This window comes from Anolis sagrei, chromosome 1 (assembly GCF_037176765.1).
Source record: "Anolis sagrei isolate rAnoSag1 chromosome 1, rAnoSag1.mat, whole genome shotgun sequence".
Lineage (NCBI taxonomy): Eukaryota > Metazoa > Chordata > Lepidosauria > Squamata > Dactyloidae > Anolis > Anolis sagrei.
This window is the reverse complement of record NC_090021.1, coordinates 318079038-318103236: the sequence shown is the minus strand read 5'-3', so window position 1 is coordinate 318103236 and position 24199 is coordinate 318079038. Positions and strand designations below refer to the sequence as shown.

Here is a 24199-nt window from a genome sequence, read left to right as displayed (position 1 = left end):
TATATGTTCAGTATAGATGGGGCCATGGGGTCCATCTACCCTGTAGAATTAATTCAATTTGATATCACTTTAACTGCTATGGCTCAAACCCATAGTCAATGATGAAAATAAAACAAAATCCTAAAAAAGATTTTGTTTTATTTATTTTCCAACCAAAATGCACTTCATGCAAGCATTTGAAGTTTCATTGACTTCTTCATTAGGCAAATGATGTTAAAGAAGCACATAGAATTTAAAAAGCGATGGTGCTGGAGTCACAGGTGTGTACTTTGTATCAGATGTGGTTTCTGTTGTTCATTTGGAAAAGAGATAACCAACTTGTAACACTGGGGGATGGAGTGAGATCTAAAAAAACAGATAGGAATCATTTATCATCAGCCCTCTATATCCACCAATTGTACATGCAGGGATTCAACCATCCACTGTTTGAAAATCCACCCCCTCCTCCCCCCCCCCCCCATTTTTTCCCCAAAAAACAAACTGATTTTGCCATTTTGTATGAGGAACATCATTTTATATGCTGGGACTTAATATTCCATGGATTTTGGTGTCCAAGGGGGATCCTGGAACTAAACCCCAGTAGATACAAAGGGCCCACTTTACAGCCAATTTCCAGTTGGTAGATTTTCTTCCCCAATATTCATCCTCTGGAGGTTAAGTATATTCAACATACTTGTACATGTTCAGCGCCTTGTTCAAAACAAATATTTGATCTGTCTTTCCCTTGAAGTAATAATTCCTGTAAAAAGCAGGACAGTTCAGGTGGAAAAAGAGATGAAGGGAGTGAAAGAAAACATCCCCTTCGTGGCTAAGTTCCTAAGAATTAACTTTATCTGCCCTGTTTTTAAGATTCTAGCTCAGTTATTTTCCACATGTGTGAAATACGTCTACTTGTAATCCAATGGATGAGCCTGAAGTTTCTCTCTGGTTTTGGTTTGTGAAGCAGACATACTTAACCGATCAAAGGGGAGGGCAACAGCTGTTAACCTTGGCTAGATTTACAAATTCTGCATTTCTCATCATTCGAACAAAAGATGCTGAATTAGTGTGGTTTTTTTTACAAAGGGAAACAATACTCTTTTTTAAAAACATTGAAGCTCCTTTTCATAAAATTATGTCATCCTTTACAACAATGATTCTCAACCTAGGAGTCAGGACTCTTGGGGGGGGGGGTCATGAGAGGGTGTCATAGGGATTGCCAAACACCATCCATCAGAAAACACAGTATATTCAGTACCAGGTGCAGGTACTGAATGAGTGACCCTTACCAAGCAGAGCTTTGTAGACTTCCAGGGGAAAAGAAGGAGTTCAGGTTGCTGTGATGACTGGCTGAAGTCCCTCAGCAAAGGAGCTGTAAGGCTGTAAAATCCAAGCTGTGGGCTGTATAACCCTGACCAAGCTGTAAAGCTGTATGTCTCCCGTCCAAGCTGTAGAAGACGAAGCTTTCTACAGGAGCTCTTCATTTTATGTCCTGTGCGAAAGGCTTCTCTGTAAGAACTGACTCAAAAAGGCTCCTATTCCCTCCAAAACTCAAAAAGGGGCGGGACCAGAGAACCTAACGATAATTGATAGGTGGCTTGCCCTATGATTGCAAACTATAACAGGAAGCCACCCTGCTGCAAAATCCCAAGCCTGGGATTGCAAACAAACATTTAATGCAAAGCAAACAAAATGGGAGCTTCTGGTACAGCTGTACCAGCACACTACTGCTTTACAAAATGTTTTGCTTTAACAAAACATGTAGCATTTGCATTTCAAATGTTCAAAATACTACACATACAGTATTTTGTCAATCCTAAAGTGCCATGAATGTTATATCAGTATTGCTATCCCTATATCCCAGATGTGTGTAAAGTCTGGAAGTCTAGCAAGTTGTGTAAAAAAACATTTAGTAAAATGATGACTAAAGGTAAGATGTCAATTGTGGACTATGTCTCACAATGTTTGCCCTGTGATATGTCTTTGAAAGGGGTGGTTGTGGTAACTTAAAAGACTATCACTTCATTGTGGCAAATCATAATAATAAATCCCTGCCTTTCATATGTTCCAGATCTCTGTAACTTCACTTAGCCCTGTCATTTATTCAGTAGTTGGGTTTCACTTCTAAATTTAAAATATACTGAAGGTTGTCTGTGCAATTTGGGAACCAAGGCTGAAGCTTTAGTGCAGAGGTATGAGAGGAAGGATCCTCAATTTTTGACCCATCTTGAAAGTTTAACTCTTCAGAGCTTCCAGTGGCACTATGCCACTATAATATCTCTGATAGATTTTCACAGAAGTTTTAATCATCTTGGTCCTAACTTGATGGTCTGAGACATCCTAACAGTCAATATTCTTAGGCTGTTCTTTCCATTTCAACTTATTTTAACCCTCTGTGATTTGTTCTTTGCTTTGACCCACTATTATGAATTCAGCTAAATTTGCCCTGCACATTTATTTAGGTTATGATATGTTGTTATACTTGAACTAAGAGTTGGTCAGTAATGAAAGATGTATGAGTTTGCAGAGCCATATCATATAGGGCTTGTAGATGTCCTGTTTGATAGAGGATGTCCTGTATTTGAGGGGTCTGGCGTCTGGTCCTATGGCAGGATTTTACAGGATACTCCAAATAATGTATACTTTGAATGTTTGAGAATGGCTAGTAGCCAAAATCCCAACAAATCAACTCCTGATCACTCAGTATGCATCAGCAGGTCTTACCAAAATTCAGGTACTCTTCTCTAGGGATCCTGAATAGTGTGATACTCCTCTTTCTTTTCTTTTTTTTATTAAATTTTTATTGTATTGCATTACTGAAGAAACAACAATGAAAGGAAATACAGAAACAAAGAATAAATATAGTAACATTGTACATTAGTATACAACTTTCTCATACAAAGATTGTTAATGCATCAGATAGCCAGAGTTATGATTACATGAGACTTCTTTCCAAAGTAATATGTGTTGTAATGGGATTTTTGTTTGCTGTACATTAGTGTTGAAATGTTTGACAGGAGGAAACCATTTCTCATCTAACAATAGCTAACTTCCTTGTTCGTTTGTCTGTCTGGTGTTTTTCCATTCTCAAAACATCTTAGAACTGTTGCCACCAGTTTTCTAAAGTTAGTTTCCCCTCTTTCCAGATTCTGGCAATTTCTTGCCTCACAACAGTGATCATAAAGGCGATAAGGTTATTGCATTTCAGGTAACTATTTTCAGCTAGACATATTGAGATCAATATGTCTGGGCAGAATTTGTGGAAGCTGGCCAACCAGCATTATGGCCATTTTATGACAATGGTGGCTGGGCTGTCATCATAAGATTCCCATATGGGTTTGGGTGTCTCCAAGGTTTGAAATAAGATCTTGTGAAAGGTCCTCTTGGGGGAGGAGTCTGTCCTGTACAGATGAGCAGACAATCTGGAAATCCCAATGCTATATGGACTTTATTTGAACCTCATGAGACTCTAGATTCTAGAATGTCTTGTGAGCCATTGTTGCTTGGATACACAGATAGTTCAAGTGGTTCTGGAGCCCATGTCCATAAAGATAACATGCAGTGGATGTCCTCGTTGTGCTTCAAACAGATGAGAGTAAGAGTTAGTTTGAAATGCACTCAAAGGTTGCATGAATCTGTTTTAATAGGCCTGTTGATTGGCAGATAAATAATTATGTCCAAGATCTTAAGTTTGTTTAATGTAAATCTGTACAAACATGGTTTTATGTTGTATCCCACAGTTCTGTAACTATTTGTGTACCAAGCGCTATATACTTGAGCATATGTTTTTGGTAAAGGAGCTTTCCATTGACCAAGGCAAAGGTTAGAGAGCAGCACCTCATGTGCACTTTTGGAATGATTGCTTGCTCTAGAGACTGGCTTTATTCAACCAAGTATGATCACTTGGATAATGATTTTAAAACTAGCATAGTGTTTTGAGTGCAGCATGACTGAGAAAAGCCAATAAACAGATTGAAGAAGACACAGACAAAGAACCAAAAGACTTGGGGCCAATTAATTGAGTCAACATGGGGTAGTGATTGAACTATGACTCCAGGATTTGAATCCCCAATTGGCCATGGAAGCCCATAGGGTGATTTTGGGCAAGTCCCACTCTCAGAGGAAGGCAAAGTCAAGCCCCCCTCTGAACAAATCTTGTCAAGTTAACCTCATAATAGGTTCATTTTAAGATTTCTATAAGATGGAAATTACTTGAAGGAAAACATGCGTTGTGCATGCGTTGTAATGTATTTTTTAATTTTTGTCTTTTAGTCTCTTCTGCTGTGTTTTTCAGTGTTTTTCAGTGTTTTTCTGAGTGATTGTCACTTGTTTGCCTAATACGTGTATTGTATCCAAATTTGGTGTCAATTCGTCCAGTAGTTTTTGAGTTATGTTAATCCCACAAACAAACATTACATTTTTCTTTATATAGATTAGTATGAGGTCGTGGTGCTTTCTTGCTTTAATGGACATGTTTGTTATGTCATTACTTCATGTTTTATTTTCTTCTCTACTTGGCTTGTCGGATACATCACAGGATATGAATACAATCACTTGCTATGAAATGGACCAAAATATGACTATAAACTGTCCCCAGATTTTGGCTTTTTGATCCATCATTTTCTAATGAAGGGAGGGGAAATAATTTTGTTGTCAATGTCCCCATCTTCTTGAGGTCATCTGTTGGCAGCTGCTTACCAGTAGTGAGTGGGGAAAGTGAAGGCTGAATTGAGTTCATACTTTTTCTGCTTTTAAGACTGTCTTCTCTATCTTTCTGTGACACATTCTTTCTCCTTGCCACTTTTTCCTTTTCCTTTCACAATCTGTTTCTCTTTCTATCACACTCTTTGTCTTAAATGGCCTACAATGGGTCTTTGAGTGTGATTTTGTTTTTGTTTTGTATTTTTGATCCCATATTTAAATACACGTTAATGACTAATTCTATAGATTATTTTAATACATAGACACATACAATAATCTGATGTTTTTTGGTTTTAATAATTTTATGGAATCCCAATATGGGACTGGGTAAATAATTGTTATAGCCATCAGGCTAAAAGGAGACAGATAACTTTTCTAAACTGATTCCATGCCTAAAGGGTTTGAAATTAAAATCACGTAAAGTTAATCTTTATGCCACATGTTACCCATCCCACCCTAAATGGGTTTCCTGTTGTGTACCTTAGAGTAATTTCCAATTCATGGTGAATCTATGAAAAACTCAGCACAGAGATTTATTACAGATGGGTTTACCATTGCTGCCCTTTAAGACTGGGGGAGTATGAATTGTCTTAGGTCACCAAGTAAGTTTTCAGGTTGAACAAGGGATCTAACCCTGGTCTCTAGTGTCAGTCTAATACTCAGACAATTACATCACACTGACCCTCAAATAAAAAAATAGCATCCAGTTAAAATTAAGATACTCAATAAAAAACCCAACAAATTAAACCTAACAAATTAAAAGCCTTAAACTAGCAGGTGTAGCCATTTCCTGTATTTGTCCTACTACTTTGTCATTGTAACCCTGTGTTCGTAATCACAACATATTTTAACATAACAATTACAATGTCAAGGAGTGCTAAAGGTTAAAGATGTGATTGCTTCTGCTTTCTCTCTGATTGTGTCCTGTATTTTCCAAAGTTTCTTTTATCATCAATATTTTTTGTTTTGCTGAAGAAATGATATAATTAAAATGTATAGCATTACACTTTTCCTCTCACAGAAATTGCAAGGCAGAAAATGGGCTCACATGTGGATAATTTCACATGCGGGGTACAGGGAGCACACCACTCCGCTTTTACTCGAACTCCACTGGCTGCCGATTAGCTTCCGAGCACAATTCAAAGTGCTGGTGTTAACCTATAAAGCCCTAAACGACTCCGGCCCTGTTTACCTCTCCGAACGTATTCTCCCCTACGAACCATCAAGACCACTAAGATCATCCGGAGGGGCCCTGCTCTCGGTCCCTCCGCCTGCACAAGCACGGTGGTGGGGACGAGGGACAGGGCCTTCTCGATGGTGGCCCCTCGACTTTGGAACTCCCTGCCATTAGAGATCAGAACTGCCCCCTCCCTCATGACGTTCAGGAAATTAACAAAGACCTGGTTGTGGAACGCGGCATTTGACACTGATTTAATTCTTTGCCCACATGAAAGGAGGATGATGAATGGGATTGTGATGGTGTCGGACGATTTGGCTCTTTTAACTGGGATGATAATGTTTTAATGTGTATGGTGCTGATATTTTAATCGTGTAATTAAGTGGCATTGTGTTGTTATTGTATATTTTTGTATGTTAACACATGTTGTGAACCGGTCCGAATCCCTTTTTGAAGGTGAGAGGGTTGGTATATAAACCTCGAAATAAATAAATAAATAAATAAATAAATTTGTGCAGCTTTCTTGTATTTTATTTATTTGTCCATTTAAATTCTGTGTCACTTATTGAAACTGCTCAGGGGTCCCAGCTACCACATATACTCATGTATAAGTCAAGGACCAAAATTATGTATTGTGATGTAACCTGGAGAGGAGAAATCACCAATGCCACCTCAGGGGGCCAACTACCCTTGGCCAACACCATTATTTTCCCACCCAGGCATTAGCAGAGAGTAGAATAATAGAATCACAGAAGAGTTGAAAGAGACCACAAGGATCATCTAGTCCAATTCCCTGCCATATCAGAAAAGCATAATCAAAGCACCTCTGACAGATGACCATCCAACTTCTGTTTAAAATCCTCCAAGGAAGGAACTTCCACCACACTTTGAGGCAGAGAATTCCATTGCTGAACAGCTCTCACAGCCAGGAAGTTCTTCCTCATGTTCAGGTGGAATCTCCTTTCCTGTAATTTGAACCCACTGCTCTGAGTCTTATTTCCAGGGCAGCAGAAAACAAGCCTGCTTCTTCCTTATGACATTCGGTCACATGCTCATACATAACTATCATGCCTCCTCTCAACCTTCTCTTCTGCAGGCTAAACATGACCAGCTCTTTTAAGACACTCCTCATAGGGTATGGTCTCCAGACCTTTGATCATTTTAGTTGTCCTCCTCTGGACACCTTCCAGCTTGTCAATATCTCTTTTAAACTGTGGTGTCCAGAATTGGACACAGTATTCCAGGTGAGGTCTAACCAAAGCAGAACAGAGAGGCACCATGACTTCCCTTGATCTAGACAATATACTCCTATTTATGCAGGTCAAAATCCCATTGGCTTTTTTAGCTGCTGCATCGCACTGTTTGTTCATGTTCAACTTGTTCACAAAGACTCCTAGATCTTTTTCTCATGGAGTGTTGTTGAGCCAGGCGTTACCCATCCTATATCTTTGCATTTCACTGCTTCTGAGGTAGAGGGGGTTAGTCCTTCTTTAAGATTGTCCTGGGATGACCTAAGCTCTCATCTTTTGCCACGTTGACCCATGGATATAACGAACCAGGTTTTTTTGGCTGATATTTTGACTTAAATGTTTGGACTTGTGAGCCTTGATCAAAAACACCCTGCAATAGATGGTTCACAAATAATCCATGGATTCCCTCTACCATTATATTAAACCAGGCCACCTTCCCCTCCTTCTAAAACATAATTGTAATGGCATAAGGCGTGATGCCTGGAGGAGTGGACATTTCTCATCTCGTGTTCCTGTTGTCTTTATGGAGCTTAAGACTCTTAAAAGTTAAACCAAAACCAGACCGTTTCCCTTTACTGCTTACATTATTGAATTCTAGCATGGATTACTTCTTTCTGGCATAGTGCCATGGATTGGGAAGCAGGCCTGGTAGTATGCTGTGTGTAATTACAATATTTCTAATCTTGTTACTGCTCTCTAGATGCCTAGAAAAATGCAAGGCCCGTTCAGTAAACGACATGCATATGGGCAGCCGTCTTTAGACATGACTGGTTTTATTTTATTTTTATTTTATTTCTAGGCTGCAACTTTTCACAAGGGTAGGTGCAAAGAAAACATGTTCCCTTGGATTTATGGAAACTGTATAAAGTTTATAGAGTCTGTGCTGGGCTTGCAAATTGAAATGGTTCATAGTGGGAGTTCTACAAAAGTGATGGAGAAAGGCAGAAATTTAGGGAAATTGGGATGTATGTGGAAGCCAGTGTAGTGGTTAAGCACAGTGATAAAAGTGAAGAAACCCAGGTTAATGTTCTCATGGCTCATTTTGGGACAGTCATGAACTCACATTGTTGTTAGAATAAAATGGTAGGGTGTAGTATTATGTAGGTCCCATTAAGAACCCCAAAGGTACAGTAGAATGCATTTATGTACAATATTTCTATGTGTCTTCTAAGAACAAAAGCTCACCTCAGGTTGGCATATGTGATTTTAAAATTTCAATAGAAACAATAAAAAATAATACAGAAAGATAAAATGGAAAAAAAAACATCAGCATTTCAACATTTAGTCAAGACAATACAATGTAAGTTTTGCAGATTCAAGTTTGATGTGGATTCTAGGGGGGAAAGGTGTATCTCTCAGAAATTGAAATGTACAGGGAGTCCCCAACTTATGAAGAGGATAAGTTCCATAGGTTTGGTCTTCTGTTGAATGTTTTTGTAAGTCAGAACAAGTATTTTTCATAAGTGTAACTCCAGCTCTCTACCCCACCCCCTCTATATAAGCTTTGGATAGGATAGGGAAGGGTTAGTACCCCTCTGGTGTTTGTTTTGCTGTCTGTGTCCCTGTTCAAGAGATTTCACTTTGCTTTCTGCCCCTGTGATAACTGGATTTTTAAAAAATTGGCTTGTTGTGGAAACATGGATTTGTAAGAAAACTTCAGTGGAGACCCCTTTTCCCCATAGTAACTCTTGCAGGAGTGAATTTCTCTTTTGAGGGGTAGATTTCTCTCACTTCCTGTTGTCTCATACCCATTCTTAACTATGAGTCATTTGTAAGTTGGATGTTTGCAATTTGGAGACTTCCGGTATATGAGGAGAGTTAAACAATAGGATCAAGAAAGATGTTATCCATGCATTTCTTGCATGGTTCTTAGTCTCCAAGAAGAGGCACGGATGGAGGACCAAAGGGAGGCATGTGCCAAAAGAAATGCATATCAAGCCAACCCTGACCAAAACCACCGTCCACCTGGAACTGATGTCCTCACTGTGGAAGAACATGTGGGTCAAGAATAGGTCTCTACAGCCGTCTACATATCCACTGCCAAGACCTTGCACTTGGAAGGCCATCATATTCGGACTGCGAGGGATCGCCTAAGGAGGCAAATTCCCAAGATGCTAGAGGAAAAAAAAATGAAACATTGTCCAGTGTTCTTAATGCTGTTTCTCTTTCCTTTATTTTGATACGTTCACATTTCACATCTGCAATAGTTCCAGAAACCAAAGCTATGATAGAACCTGAAACTAATGTAGCCGTGACCTTAAAATCATTTTGAGTTATATTTCTTTCTTTTCTAGTGGAGAGGGAAAATGTTCAGAAAAGGACTTTCACCCGATGGATAAATCTGCATTTGGAAAAGGTAAGCCTACGAGATTAATTAGTTTTTAATGAAAAGTGAGGCTATATCTATGGGGATTCTCTTGGGTGTTTTAAATAAATGTAATACCTCAGTTAACAAGTAGATGTGTTCCTGGAGATTAAGTCTTTACCAGAAAAGTTGGTACCAAAAGCAGAAATAACATGGAAATAACAGGGATATTTCTTTTTAGGGTATATTTATTATATTTTACATGCTGCCAGAATGGGACCCAAGGCTGCTTCCAAGCACAATAAATTAAAAAAAAAACAATAAAATGTAAAAAGAATTAAAATCAATTCCTAACACATTTATAGAATAAATTAAAAGCATGAAAAGTTTTGAAAGATGAATAATATATCTCTTGTACAAAGAAAAAAAAGGTAGAATAAGTGCAGTTCAATATATTTGGGCAGAGTTTTGATTCAATATGAATTGTATGCACATGTGAAATGAAATGACCAGTTCAGGTAAGGCTTGGATTAGTAAACAGAAACTTTCTGAACCTCCTAGAGAACACTCAAAAGTTTCTTGCAACAGGTATCCAAGGAGTTCTTTTATTTCACCAGTCTCCATTTTTCTTGTGGTTTCCATTTTGTTGGCTATACTTATGAATCATTTTTAACATGTGTGTGTGTGTGTGTGGGCAGGGAGTTGGTGAGGTATCCTTATTTCCCCATTTTTGCTCAATCTTGCTGTTCACACATACTCCATAAAATATTTGGGAGGCAGCTGCTCTTTGTCTTCCCTGTTGTAGACAAGCCCACAGAATTACAGTAAGACTATAGTAGAATCCCATTAATTTCCACATCAGACTTTATTGTGGAGACAGAGTCAACATGATTTAGCTGAGCCAAAACCAGTTCTACCCTGCTGGATTCTCACTCTTTCTGCCCAAATCACAATTGCTGGACAACTTCAGAGCTCTAGGATCACAGGGAGAAGAAGATAGCAGCAACAGCCTGTGTGGACAGCAGACCTGTTCACATTCTACTTTCCTTAATATGGGGTTAAACTGATTTAACTTTGTTAAGGGCCAGATGCATCTAGGTATCATTGGGGTGCCCAGGTTCACCTTCAGGTCTTCTTCGGGATATTGGGTCATTATATACAAACCCAAGAAGAAAACGTTGTCGACAGGGCAGGTGCTAAAAGATTGTTAAAATGACCTTCTTTTGTCAGAGGGTTTGGTAAGTGATGCATACTTATATCAAATGAACATCAAAGATAACTTTCAAAACAACAAAGTTTTATGTCCCTTAAAAATAAACTTATCAATTGTGTAATAAGCCAGAGTTAGGGAGTCTTCATTTCTCCAACACCTAATGCCTGCAGGGCTTCAACTTCCTTTAGCCTTTGCCCTCAGGGATGATACAGGGCAGAAATGGGAGGTAATAACTAGGATCCCACCATTCCCTACTCATCTTCCAAAGTGAGCTCTATGCAGAGGGCTATGGTCTCATTCCAGGAGGTTGAACTTTTGGAAGGTGAAGGAGAGTCCCTGTTTCCTTTTCAGACCATGTTGAATCTTTGGAATTCATTTGTTAGTGGAGGTCCAGATTGACATTAATAGATGAGTGTCTACTCATTTCTTGGTTTTACTATTTGTTCCCATTTATTGCTTTGACATGGGGATTGTTTTCTTTGGTTTGTATATAATGTATCTGGGAAATGATTGTATATCACATTTGGGCTCGTCAATGATAATTCCCTTTCTTCACAGTGTAGCCCCCCTTTGGAAGTGAAAGATCTGTTGGTTGACATTAAAGATGGCAAGATTTTGATGGCTCTACTAGAAGTTCTGTCTGGACAGAATCTGGTATGTATAAAATGGAAACATAAACAAGGAATGGGAAAATACAGCCCATGGATTCCCACTTATGCCCCACCCCAAGCTCCTCTGTTTTCTATAGCCCCCTGTCCAGTCCACCCATTAAAACAATTGTCATGGTTTGGAGGCAGTTGTCACCAGTAAATGAAGGGAAAGCTCATCAAATACATTAAAATGCAAAATCACCTTTACCACACCCACAGCATTATATCCTATCACTCCAAAATGTTTCAATTTTCATTACTATATATCTCAATGGTGACAAGAAGTGTTGCAGTGCCAAATATGGTCACCATTTTGAGAAGAATTGCAGAAGACAACAGATATTTGGACTTGATTGGGGTGTATGGGCCAAGCGATGCATGGGGATTAGTCCCAAACCCCCAAATAGTAGCCATCTCTGATCTAGAGCTTGAAATCTTATATTTTAAGACTGTAATTCCAAGAATTGCAATCCAAAAGGTAGCAAAAGGGTAGTGATTGGTTATTTATTTAATTTCCTATGGCTGCATTTTGAGAGGGAAGTGTGTGAGAATGGTTGTGGGATTTTTTGGGCTCACCTGCCAAAGTAACATGATTGGGCATTAATACAAGGTACTTACACTTTAGTTGTTCAGTTTGCCATTTGTTGTTCGAACTCAGACCACTTGTACAGGTCCTGTATGTTGCATATCATCTTCATATACTGTTGATCCTCCGCTTTTTTTTTTTTTTTGAAGTTTGGGGAAAGAGAACTACCACAAACCTTTCTCACTGTAGCTTCAGTCTAGATTGAAGACCTTCTGAACATTTGAATTGCAAAAAAGATTCCACTGGAAAAAATTGGACTTTTTATAATGCAAATTGCAGTGAGGAGTCAGTCAGTCTGGATCATATTCACATTCAGATACAAACAGATAAAGTCTCTTAATTTCTGTGCTAAATATTTGGGCTGGGTTACCTGCCTCTCGCTAGACAACCAAAACTGGACATGGGCATAGAGGGAATTGATTAGTGTTAGATATAATTTGATACTCAGGCTCTCACTTTGAGAGAAAGTCAGGATATGAATTCAGTAAACAAATAAAAGTACATAAGTAAGCAGGTTGTGAGGGGTAGAATATCTTAACTATCATCTTTTTGCATTGTCTAACCTAATTAGACACTTAAAGAAATCACTTTCTTTACTGTTAGATAGGTTTTTTTCATGTCAGGAGCAACTTGAGAATCGCTTCTGGTGTGAGAGTATTGGCCGGCTGCAAGGAAGTTGCCCAGAGGATGCCTGGATGTTTGATATTTTACCATCCTTCTGGTAGGCTTCTCTCGTGTTCCCACATGGGGAGCTGGAGCTGACAGAGGAAGCTCAACCCACTCTCCCCAGATTCAAACTGTCTTCCTGGCACAAGGGTTTAACTCATTGCGCCACTGGGGGCTCTGTTAGATCGCTTGAAAACAGCTAATGCGTAGGAGCAAATGCTATTTCTTTTTAACACTGAGAGCCATTTTGATCTTGGTTTTGTTTATCTTCATTCTATTTTTGACTCACAGTGACCCTAAGGCAAATCTCTTATGAGGTTTTCAGAAGCTGAGATTATATGACTTGCTCAAGGTCACACAGTGACTTTCCATGGCTGAGCAGAAAATCAAACCCTGGTCTCCAGAGTCATAGTCCAATGCTTCCACCATTATACCATACTAGATATCTCAATATTTGTACACAGAATGACTTATTTGTTACACAAAATATTTCCAGTAAGTCTGGTGTTATTTGCTAAAGCTCTATTGAAAGCTATGGTAACCAATTACTGAAGTTGAAATTCTAACACACACAGAGAGAGGGGGAGAGAGAGAGTTTGGTGTGAGTGTTGGACTTCAACTCCGGAGACCAAGGGTCAAATCCCTGGTTAACCAAGGAACTCACTAGGTGACCTTGGGCAAGTCTTCCTTTCTCACTCTGAGATGAAGGCAATGCCAAACGTCTTCTGAACAAATTATGCCAAAAAAAACCCAAAAAACCCTGGGATCAGTCACCTTAGTCTCTTCATAGATGGGAAACAACTTGCAGAAAAACAACAATGCAGCGAGTGAGAGAGAGAGAAACAAATTATTGCTTCTGTTTAATTTTTCATTGAAAAATTAGTAAGGTCTACTTTGTTAGCTTAGACTATTTTGTTAAAAGTGTGTCTGTGTGTGCATTGTTTGTCTGTCTTACAAAATTATTCTACTTGGTTGCTTATTTTCAGCTGCATGAGTACAAGCCTTCAACCCACCGTATTTTTCGACTGAACAACATTGCAAAAGCTCTAAAATTTTTGGAAGACAGCAATGTAAGTAGTTTGAAAGTGGCCAAATTGTTTGCCGTTTCTCTCAGTAACTGCTCCAAAAAAAGGGTAAAAAACATGTTATGTCTTACATGACAAATGTACAAGCTGAAAAAAACATGCTTTGTTTAACAGTGAGTCTAAGAGATTGCATACAATATGTAGAAAAAACTCATTAAAACAAGAATTCCCTTTTAAATGTTGTAATGCAAAAAAGGTTCAACTGGATTAAAGGATCAAGAGGCTCGTATTAAAAGAAAATAATAAGAAATGCATATAATCAGCAAACTCTGAGTAACCAGGCTCGGAGTGCTTTGAAGGTTTGTGACTTGAGTCATCTGGGGTTTTTAAAAGTCTTTTCAGCATCATGAGTTTTATATTTTTCTCCTAAATTACAGTGAAAGCTCATTTGAACTTTGTTCCAAAAAAATGAATCCAGCCATGCATGAATTGCGCAGGTTTGAAGACTGGACATGGTCATAACTGCTGAAAAATCCCCCAGTCTATATTGACATTCTCATTCAGGGTTTCTTTGTGCAAATTCTTGTGCCCATGGACAGAGCATGAATCATAATGAGAGCATAGTATCTCTACCTTGACTGTCTTGTTAAAAAACGACTATGGAAATACACATTTTTTTTCTTATCACTTCCAATTTCCCCAAGATTTTTTTTCTCTATTGCATGTGATGATATTACCAGGTATGATGGTTGTGGGGGATGAAAATAATATTCAAAAGCATTCAGTCCACCGTGAAAGGTGTTTTTAATTTTGTCAAGGAACCTCACTGAGAATTATTGCTTCATAATGAGAAGCTGAACTGTTGTTCAGGACTCTTGTTTTTGTTGTTGTTGTTGGCCATGAAGTCACCTACAGCTTATGCTGACCCTGTTAAATGAAAGTCCTCCGAGATTCTTGGTCATCAACTGCCATTGTTTAAATTCATAAATTCACGCCTATAACTTCCTTGATTGAATTAATCCACTTTTAGTATGGTCTTCCTCTCTCTCCAACTGACTTCCACTTATCATCTTTTGCTTGTTCGGAAATGAGATTTGTTCCACATGCAAGGCCAATGACCAAGGCAGACACCATAACTTGGAGGAAAAAAGGCTACAGCTTTATTTGGTTACCGCTATAGATGGGGGTTGGTCTGACCATACATCTGGATCCAGGCATTGGCCAATCCACCTTTTGATTAATGAAGCCACAGATCTGTTTCTGTGCCAGATCCCCTATGAATGACATGGCCCCTCAGCCATGTGTGCCAGGTGTGCACCTCTCTGTCTGGGCAAGGTCACCTCCAAACCATACCACCCAAGTTTCCCTGATGGGACCTCTATACAACCAATTCCTGGAGTATCCTGATCACCTGGTCCTGGCTCTACAACCCATGCCAACCACCCCTGCAAATTTGTGACAAATTAAAACTATACAAAAGACCCCACAATACATAAGGAGGGTGGGTAAGATGAAGCTCAGAATGAACTCAGGAGAGCTCTATCTATCACCTGCTTAAATCCTAAATCACTTGACTGGTGTGGAAACCCCATCCGGGCCACTCCAGCTGGGTGAGTGGATTGCCTGCTAGCCAATGGCATGTAGTAATGCAGTTGTTGGTCGGCCAAAATCCTATTCAGCCAATGAACCCCCCACAGGTGGCAAGGGTCAGGGAGGAAATATGCTACAGTGAGAACCATTTGGTGAGATGGCTCTACATCACTTCCATACAGCAACCTGACTGTGTATTGATGTGTCTAAAGTATAACACCTTGGAGTTCTGTGGGGAGTTTCAGAAGTGCCATTCTTTCAGGCAAATATATTTCTCAGCAATGGTTCTATCAAGCCAGTGGACGCAATGTAGACTGGAAAAGTCATCCATGGCTGCATGTGAAGCACGGGTTATCCATCACTGCAGAAAATTAATGCATTTCTTCTCATATGAGGAAAAATTGACAGTTGTGTTAAAAATACAATGGATCGGTACAGCCCAGGGAATGTAGTTTTCCTGTAAATTCCCATGGTGTTATACAGGATTGTCTAGCAGGCTGTTATAGGGTTCCTGAGTTCTGCACATGCCATTAGCAACATCACCTTTCACATAGACAGTTTTATTCTGTTGCTAAGAGCCTCAGTATGTCATAATAAGAGGCCTTGCCTTGCCTTGAGCTTATGTAAGGTGAAGCTGTCCTTAGACCAACTGAATTTTCTGGAGGCCAGATGTAATGACTCGGATTGTCTATCCAACCCTTTCTAAGGGTTCTGTCCACAATCATATATACTTGTAAGTGAGAAGAGGTAAGAAGAGGTAAAAGGCTTGGTGAACACTCTGTAGACACCCTAACCCTGTTTAGTAGCTGAATGGAAGACTATCAATAAATACTGGGTGCTGTAGGCTTTATTTCAGAACTGATAAAACCACTTCTGAGGGCCCCTTCCTTGAGAAAAGCCTGTAGAATTCATGAGATTCCTATAAGTTAACAGCAGCTTTGAGGCACATACATGCAGAAGGGATTGTAGTGGAGCTAGGGTAGAAATCCCAGCTTAGTCATGGAAACCCACTGAGTGACTTTGAGCAAGCCACATTCCCTCAGCCTCAAAAGAAGGCAAAGGCAATCCCCGCTCCATAGAAATATTGCCAAGAAAAAAACCATGAGAACATCTCCACAAATTGAAAATGACTTGAAGGCACACAACCACACACGCATTGACATGGTGGCTGAGTCTGGTTGGGAAATGTATGATCTTCCAAATATTTCTGAATTGCATCTCCTGTCAATCTTGTAGGTATGGTCAGTGGCGAAGGATGATGGAATTTGTAGTCTAGCAATATCTGGAATGTTCCCTGTTCCTTCTCGACTCCCCAGAAGAGCTCCTGGGACTTCAGATGTTGTTTGGAAAGCAGATGTTTAGAAACATAGCATTGCCAACTTCCCTTAAGGAATGACTGCTTGGATTATTACAGTTTCCATTCCAATCGGCCAGGGACTGCCACTAAATTTGTGCAGTTAGGTACAGTTGTTTCTTTCTTGGAAATTTCATAGAGACCAGCATCTAGTGGCTCGGAGCCCCCAGTGGCGCAGTGGGTTAAAGCGCTGAGCCCCTGAACTTGTTGATTGAAAGGTTGCAGGTTCGAATCTGGGGAGCGGCATGAGCTCCCGCTGTTAGCTTCAGGCAAACTAGCAGTTCAAAAACATGCAAATGTGAGTAGATTAATAGGTACCACTCCAGCGGGAAGGTAATGGCACTCCATGCAGTCATGCCGGCCACATGACCTTGGAGGGGTCTACGAACAATGCCGGCTCTTCGGCTTAGAAATGGAGAAGGGCACCAACCCCCAGAGTTGGATACGACTGGACAATGTCAGGGGAAAACCTTTAACTTTTATCTTATCAAGGATCAGTACTGGTCCAATGACCACCACTTTGAGTAGCACAATCTGAAGGTAACAGCTTGAATATCTCTTTCAAAGCATTTTTTAAATCCAGGGCAAGCCAGACTTTCCCCCTATTAATTTGTCAGCATGGGAATAATTCCGATCTACCTGATGTGGTTTCCATAAGTATTAAACAAGACATGGATGGTTATAAATCTTGAAAATTGATATATGCTACAGTGTGAATAAGATGCATGTGCTGTTTTAATTGACAACCAACAACAAAGACTGCAGCTGCCTAAAAAGTTAGTTTATCAGTTGTATTTGGAGGAATAATGCAAGGTTGATGACATCTTACAGATGCCGAGTACTCTTGGTTGAGATTTCCCTTTCAATATTATTTTGGTTGAACCACTCTTAAGAATAAAAGGTGCTGAGAAAAATATTTTTCTGATTCCCTTAGCAGCAGAGTTAAGAGTTTAAATATTAAACCATAATGAAAGAGGTGGAAAGGGTCTGTTGTGGTGTGTGTACTTATGCAGAATTCAAAGAAAAGTTATGTATACCTGCTGGTGATGTTTAGCAGGAGGCTGAGCCAGATGTCCATAAGGCCCCTTCCAGCTGTATGATGCTTTATATCAACAGCGGGCAAACTTCTTTGTTACCCCATCAAATTTTTCACTCCTTTTTGGAAGAGTACATACTTTCTGTGAGAGGGGCTGGAGTCTACAGTAGACAAGGCCACAGCTTTACGCACACACTTTGGCTACAATCCCACAGTATTTCCATATGTGGGCCTATGGTAGTCTGAATTGTATATCAACAGGCTTCTTTTGCAGCCTCAGAAGTCACTCCATGCCTTGTGAGGGGCAATCAAGGTCAGAGAAGCATCTGCTTATGCTCCTGTAGGCATCTACAGAATGGTTATATTAGTGCTAAGAGACCCATTGAGTCTCCTGGAGGTCTCAGTGCTGCTGTACTAATTTTGCATTTGGATATGGGGACATGTTTCCTACATGGCCGAGGGTCGAACTGGATGGCCCTTGTGTTCTCTTCCAACTCTATGATATGGTAATGAAGGAGTTAAAATGAGGGCATTGCCTCCACAAATAAGAATGTTGTCCCCTCAAAATGACTTTATTTTGTAGTCCCCAAGTTTCTAATATTTCAGTAAAGGGGAGCTTTAGAATTCTTAGTGCTGTGTTTCAATAAGAAACTTCAGTTTGTGCAGGGGAAAGAAAGCCATACACGCTGTCCCTATTCCACACCATCCCAGTATGCTCCAACTCTGCTCTTTCCTTTTTCCCCTGTAAGAATGACTTGATATGCATTTTTTAAAAAAATGTACTGTTGCCCCTGTATAGTGAAAACTTTTAGGGCATCCATATGGAAAATTACATTACGTTAATACAGTTATATGGTCTGCAGATGTAGCTCAAGGGGAGGAGCAAAGTAAAAACATTGTTCTCTAAATAAGAATTCAAATCCCTAGTGAAATTTTCCTTCAGCCCCCCCCCCCCTCTAATTTCTAGCATTGGATAGTGAGTTGTTAAAATCATTCACACTCAGAACTTTAATGTTTGTTATAATCTCATTCCATTGGTAGCTTTCTCCGCTCCATTTTTTCAGTGTCTAGACTGTGTTTCTAAATTGCTCAACTGACATTTCAAGTTACTTCAATTCTATAAAATTTGAGATGGAAGGAACATTTCATGGAGGGATGAACTGAGATATGGAGAGCCAATGACCACATTCTCCCAGTGGCTACACCCCTGAGGACAGCTTTCCCCCAAACTGCACCTTTCAGACCTCCCCCAGCTAGGGCGGAAGGCTGAGCTAGAGAAGGCTGATTTAGGAAATAGCTGCGGCATGATCTTGTCTTCCTAGATATTATTATACTGTCACTGGCAGCAAAGGAACTCTTGCTTCTAGCTGAGCATGTTCTTCCCACAACGAGGGAGTGTTGTATGAAGGCAATGTTCCCTGGGTTTTATCAAGTAGAATGAACCTCTGCATAGCAACTCAAGATCCTCAGGTGGGCTGGCATCCAATATTGTTGTAATATATCTGTAACTGTTCTACAAATTGAGTATTCCTTATATGAAATTCTTGACAGAAATGTTTTCAATCTAGGAATTTTGTATAGTAAAGGTAAAGGTTTTCCCCTGACATTGTCCAGTTGTGTCCGACTCTGGTGCCCATCTCCATTTCTAAGCCGAAGAGCCAGTGTTGTCCATAGATGCCTCCAAGGTCATGTGGCTGGCATGACTGCATGGAGTATTGTTACGTTTCCAACTGATCTACTTGATCTACGTACATTTTCATGTTTTCGAAACGCTAGGTTGGCAGGAGCTGGGGCTAACAGTGGAAGCTCACCCCACTCCCCAGATTCAAATCAGTGACCTTTTGGTCAGCAAGTTCAGCAGCCCAGCGGTTTAACCCACTGCACCACCAGGGGCTCCTAGGAATGTGTGTGTGTATATATATATATATATATATATATGGTTTTTGGAGTACCAATACATTCAACTCTCCGCATTTACTAAGGTTAGGGGAATAGATCCCCCACCAAAATTTTAAAAATGCTATTTAAAAACACGTTTTTAAAACCTGAGAGCACATCTCTTTAGGAATCTGTAGGTTCTCCAGCACAACTCTATCATCAGTTTGCAGCAGACAATGAGACACTGGCCATGAAGTCACACCGAAGAACCTAGAGATTCCTAGAGACACCATATTAATCCAATCCACAAATAATCAAATCTGCAAAAGTTAAACCCACAAATGTGGAAGGCTAACTGTTTACCATATCTGCATATACATACATTATGAGATATCTTAAAGATTCGACTTAAGTGTAACATGGAATTCATGTATGCTTTGTATACATACCTCATACGCATACGCAGAAAGTAATTTTATATAATATTTTAAGCGATTTTTGTATGACCAAAATTTGTCTACATTGAATCATTAGGAAGCAAAGTGTCTCTATCTCAACCATCCATGTGGATAATTTGGGATTTTGGAAGATTTCAAATTTCAAAATTGCAGATAAGGGATAATCAATCTGTAATACCATATAGTATTTCTGTAACCTTATGTAAATGGCACTCTAGCCCACCTTAACAATCAGGAGTTGGAGATCTATTTAGCTTTCTATCAGGGTGCAAGGATGTCCACTTACACCGGTGAATAGGACATGAGAAATAGGACCTCTGTTGCAAGTCCTTGCAGGGAGAAGCATGGAAACATCCTCCTCTTTGCAACACAAATGGACCTGTCTTGCCCAGACCAGTTGCTGACTCCTAAAATGAGGTCAGAAGGGACCGGACCAAAAGAGATCATTTAGATTTGCAGACATAGCTAAGTTGTCTAAAATATGTAGAATATCGGCAATTATTTTTAAAACTCCTAACTTTTGGTAACTCAGCCTAACAACCAGTGTGTAAAATAGAAGTCAAAATGAAAATATGAAAATACCATAAGTAAGCTAATTAGCTGAGAAGGCCTCCCCCTGCTCCCAAACCCAGTTTGGATTGGAAGTGCATTATGTTCCAAACACCCACAAGCTCAGATGGCACTTTGCATGAATAATGGTTCCCAATTCACACATTTTGGGTGCCAGAAGGCAGTGTACTACACGGAACCTGATAAATCTAGTACAGCAGCCCCAAATAGACATAATACAGCCAGCTCAAAGGATGCAAAGTATGAATGCTTAATCGCATTAGCATTGAAAAATTCAAAGAACTGAAGGTCAAGCTAGTATTTACACTAATGCATAGCAGTCATGGGTCTTAATTTCTTTCCACTCCTTCCCCTAGTAGTTTGTATGCCTTAATAAAATAGTCTTCTGTATTTCCCTACTCAAATTGGTAGAGCTGGGTAAAAAAACACGGGATGTTCTGGCAGCTGTCCAGTCTGATTTGTGTGAAATTGGCATCCATGCAAATCATAGATCAAGATATTTTTGTATGTGTGCTGGGAGGAAAAAAGAACAGGGTTTTTTTTGGCCAGCTTTTAGCAATATGAATCTTAAAAAGCATTGCCCCAACATGTGATGCTTTAAAACTTTGAGATGCATATTTTTTCAGGGACCATGACTGACACATAGACATATTCCAAAAAATCTGAAAACACCAAGAAATGAATGAAACAAACAAATAAATAAATATGAATGACTTCATTCTGAAGTGCTAGCAGAGATGGAGCTTGTGCAGTTTATTGGAGAGGAGGCAGATGGGGATGTATGTCTCTCACTCCAAACGCTCTCCTGGAGTTTTATCATCTCTTCCCTTGACAATCTTAATCATAGATATCCAAGTAGTCATTGTGAGACAAAAATGATGGCTAGATTGATCTTTGTTCTGATGCTCAAATGTCTCCTTCTGTTTATGGTTAACAGTAGAGTGAGTTATGGGACATGAGTGGAAAACTGAATTGGTGGTAGCCAGCTTTGGTATAACAATGGGTTTAATCCTAGAAGAATTTGTAAAGAATGCTGCTGCTCACTCAGAAGCTACCGAATATAAACTACCCCATATTTACTCGAGTCTAATGTGCCATCGAATCTAATGCACATCTCAGTTTTGAGGTGCTCATTTCTAAAAACAATGAATTTCCCTCACCCAACCCCAAATTAAACCCCCAAGTCTTGCTGAGGAGGGGAATACAAGCCACAAGGGATGGTGCAGAGGCAAGCTGCACGCCAGAACAAAAAGCTGAAACCGCCAAGAAGGGGGCGTCCATCTAAATCTAGATGCTCCTCTCCCCCCTCTTGCCAAACCAGGCTTGCTTTGCACACCACTACTGCCGCATTTTTCCGAATGAAGCGCAGAGTGTTTGAGGACCGGGACATCCATAGGGATACCAAGGTGCTTGTGCTGCTATATGCCTGCGAAACATGGATTATCTACAGATGTCACATGCAACTCCTGGAATGATTCCATCAGTGTTGCCTCCGAAAAATCCTACAAATCTCTTGAGAAGACAAGCAGACAAATGTCAGTGTGCTGGAAGAAGCAAAGACCACCAACATTGAAGCGATGGTCCTCCGCCATCAACTCTGCTAGACCGGCAACGTTGTCTGGATTTATTTATTTATATATCTCACCACCATCTCCATGAAAGGACTCGTGGCAGCTCACAAAAGCATTCCGCAGTGCAACACACATAAAATACACAAATACATAAGCAAATAAAACAATGACAATATAAGTTTACACAAAAATTTACATGAAACATCATATTAAGTACATTTCTATTCCACAGTATAGATAGACTCCTAGTGTAACAGTGAAATGCAGGCATTGTCTCTACGAGCCTTCTCCAGTTCATCACACTCTAGAAGTATTGGACAGCAACTCAGAAAATCCCCAATCACCATAGCCATGTGTGATGGGAATTGTAGTCTGGTTGGAGAAGTCAGTCCTAGAATCATAGAATCATAGAGTTGGAAGAGACCTCATGTCCAACCCCCTGCCAAGAAGCAGGATTGTTGTATTCAAAGCACCCCTGACAGATGGCCATCTAGCCTCTGTTTAAAAACCTCCAAGGAAGGAGCCTCCACCACACTCCGGGGCAGTGGAGTCCTATACTTCCTCTGCTGTTTAGACATCACAAATACACCTTCTGTAATTAATGTTCTATTCCTATGTATGTTTTTGTATTGTATATTTTAAATCTTTCAATCTATTTTTAATAGGTAAAGCTGGTTAGCATTGATGCAGCTGAAATAGCAGATGGAAACTCCTCTATGGTATTGGGCCTGATATGGAACATAATCTTGTTTTTTCAGGTAAGAATAAAAATGAGACTGTAATTGCTTGTTCGCTATTTCAGTGACGTCTTCCAACTTCAGCTGAATGAGCAGAATAGAGACTTAAAGAGAGGTCAGAGACTGAAATAAGATTTGTGCTCTCCTTTGTATTCCCTTTCTGTGTTGCTCTTTATTGTGCTGGAATTAACAATGCTGTTAAATCTGGGTAAACTGCAAGAATGGATCAAACGCCTGAGCCTCATTCTTTCCTTCCCTGCCTCTCCTCTCAATTGCTCTCATAAATGAATCAGATTACTTGAGTCCAGCTTTACACGTGTGCCCTTGGCTCCTGTTGAAATCCAAGATCAGATGACTTGATATGTGTGTGTTCCCATACAGGAATGTCTGAATGCTGTCTAAATAAATAAATAAATATGCCTAGGACCAGATATCTCTCTCTGTGCACTCACTCTTTGGATAAGTTTTGCCAACTCCTCGGTTAGTGTTCAACCTATCATAGTTTCACCTCAAAACATTGTAGCCATGGTCTGAATGGGATATGAAAGCCATGGTTAAACGAGAGCTTGGGAGCTCCTCAGAGACATGGGTCTTCCTTCTTCCAGGAATAGAGGAGTCACAATTCTGTCGAAAAGAACTTTGTACATGTAATCCCCAAGTTATAAACAAGATAGGTTGTGTAGGTTTGCTTTTCAGTTAAATTTGTGTATGTCTGAACATGTACATTTCAAAAATGCAAGTCTAGCCAAAAAATAGATTTTTTTAAGCTTTAGGGTAAACATCCCTGTGGTGTTTGTTTTGCTGTCTGTGCCCCTGTTCAGAAGAATTTGCTGCACATTCTGCCCCTGTGACCATTGGACTTCAAAAACATTGGCTTGTTGTGGAAACAAGGATCAAATCTAGAGCCTCGATGGAGACCTTTTCCTCATGATAACTTTCAGGCGTCAATTTCCTTTCCGAGGGGTAGATTTCTCTCACTTCCTGTTGTCTGTAAGTCATATGAAAGTCGGATGTTTGCAACTCGGGGACTACCTGTAGTTGAATCCTTAACCTTGTTATCTAAGAGTGCATTGATATAGCCCAATGCTATGGAACTCTGGGATTTGTAGTTTGGTGAGACACCAGCACTCTTTAGCAGAGAGGGCTAAAGATATTGTAAAATTTCAGTCTCCATGATTCCATAGCACCAAGCCAGTTAAAGTCATGTCAAACTGCATTAATTCTATAGTGTAAATGTGCCCTATGTTATACAGAAACCTCTGATGGAAAAGAGGCTACTACACAAAATAAATGGATGGAAGGGGTTGAAGTCAACACTGAGTGACATAGAGGCATCCCACACTCTTTCTTCCTCTCAATCCAGCCATCAATTCCTTCATTCCTATGTACACAAGCAAATACCCCCTTAGAATTATAGAACTGGAAAAGACCACAAGGGCCATTCAGTCATGAT

The 24199-nt window shown here is 39.8% G+C and overlaps 1 protein-coding gene across 2 annotated transcripts in view; it reads left to right on the top strand.

Annotated features, from left to right (window-relative positions):
* CLMN (calmin) overlaps positions 1-24199 on the top strand; it is a 105792-nt gene that overhangs the window by 61597 nt on the left and 19996 nt on the right. Inside the window, exons 2-5 of one of the 2 annotated variants that reach the window (XM_067462978.1) lie at positions 9402-9463; positions 11184-11279; positions 13514-13597; positions 22675-22767. In XM_067462978.1, the coding sequence (XP_067319079.1) occupies positions 9402-9463; positions 11184-11279; positions 13514-13597; positions 22675-22767 (335 nt within the window). Of the gene's footprint in view, positions 1-9401; positions 9464-11183; positions 11280-13513; positions 13598-22674; positions 22768-24199 lie in introns of those variants that run through there. The other variant, XM_067462979.1, reaches the window with a different exon arrangement.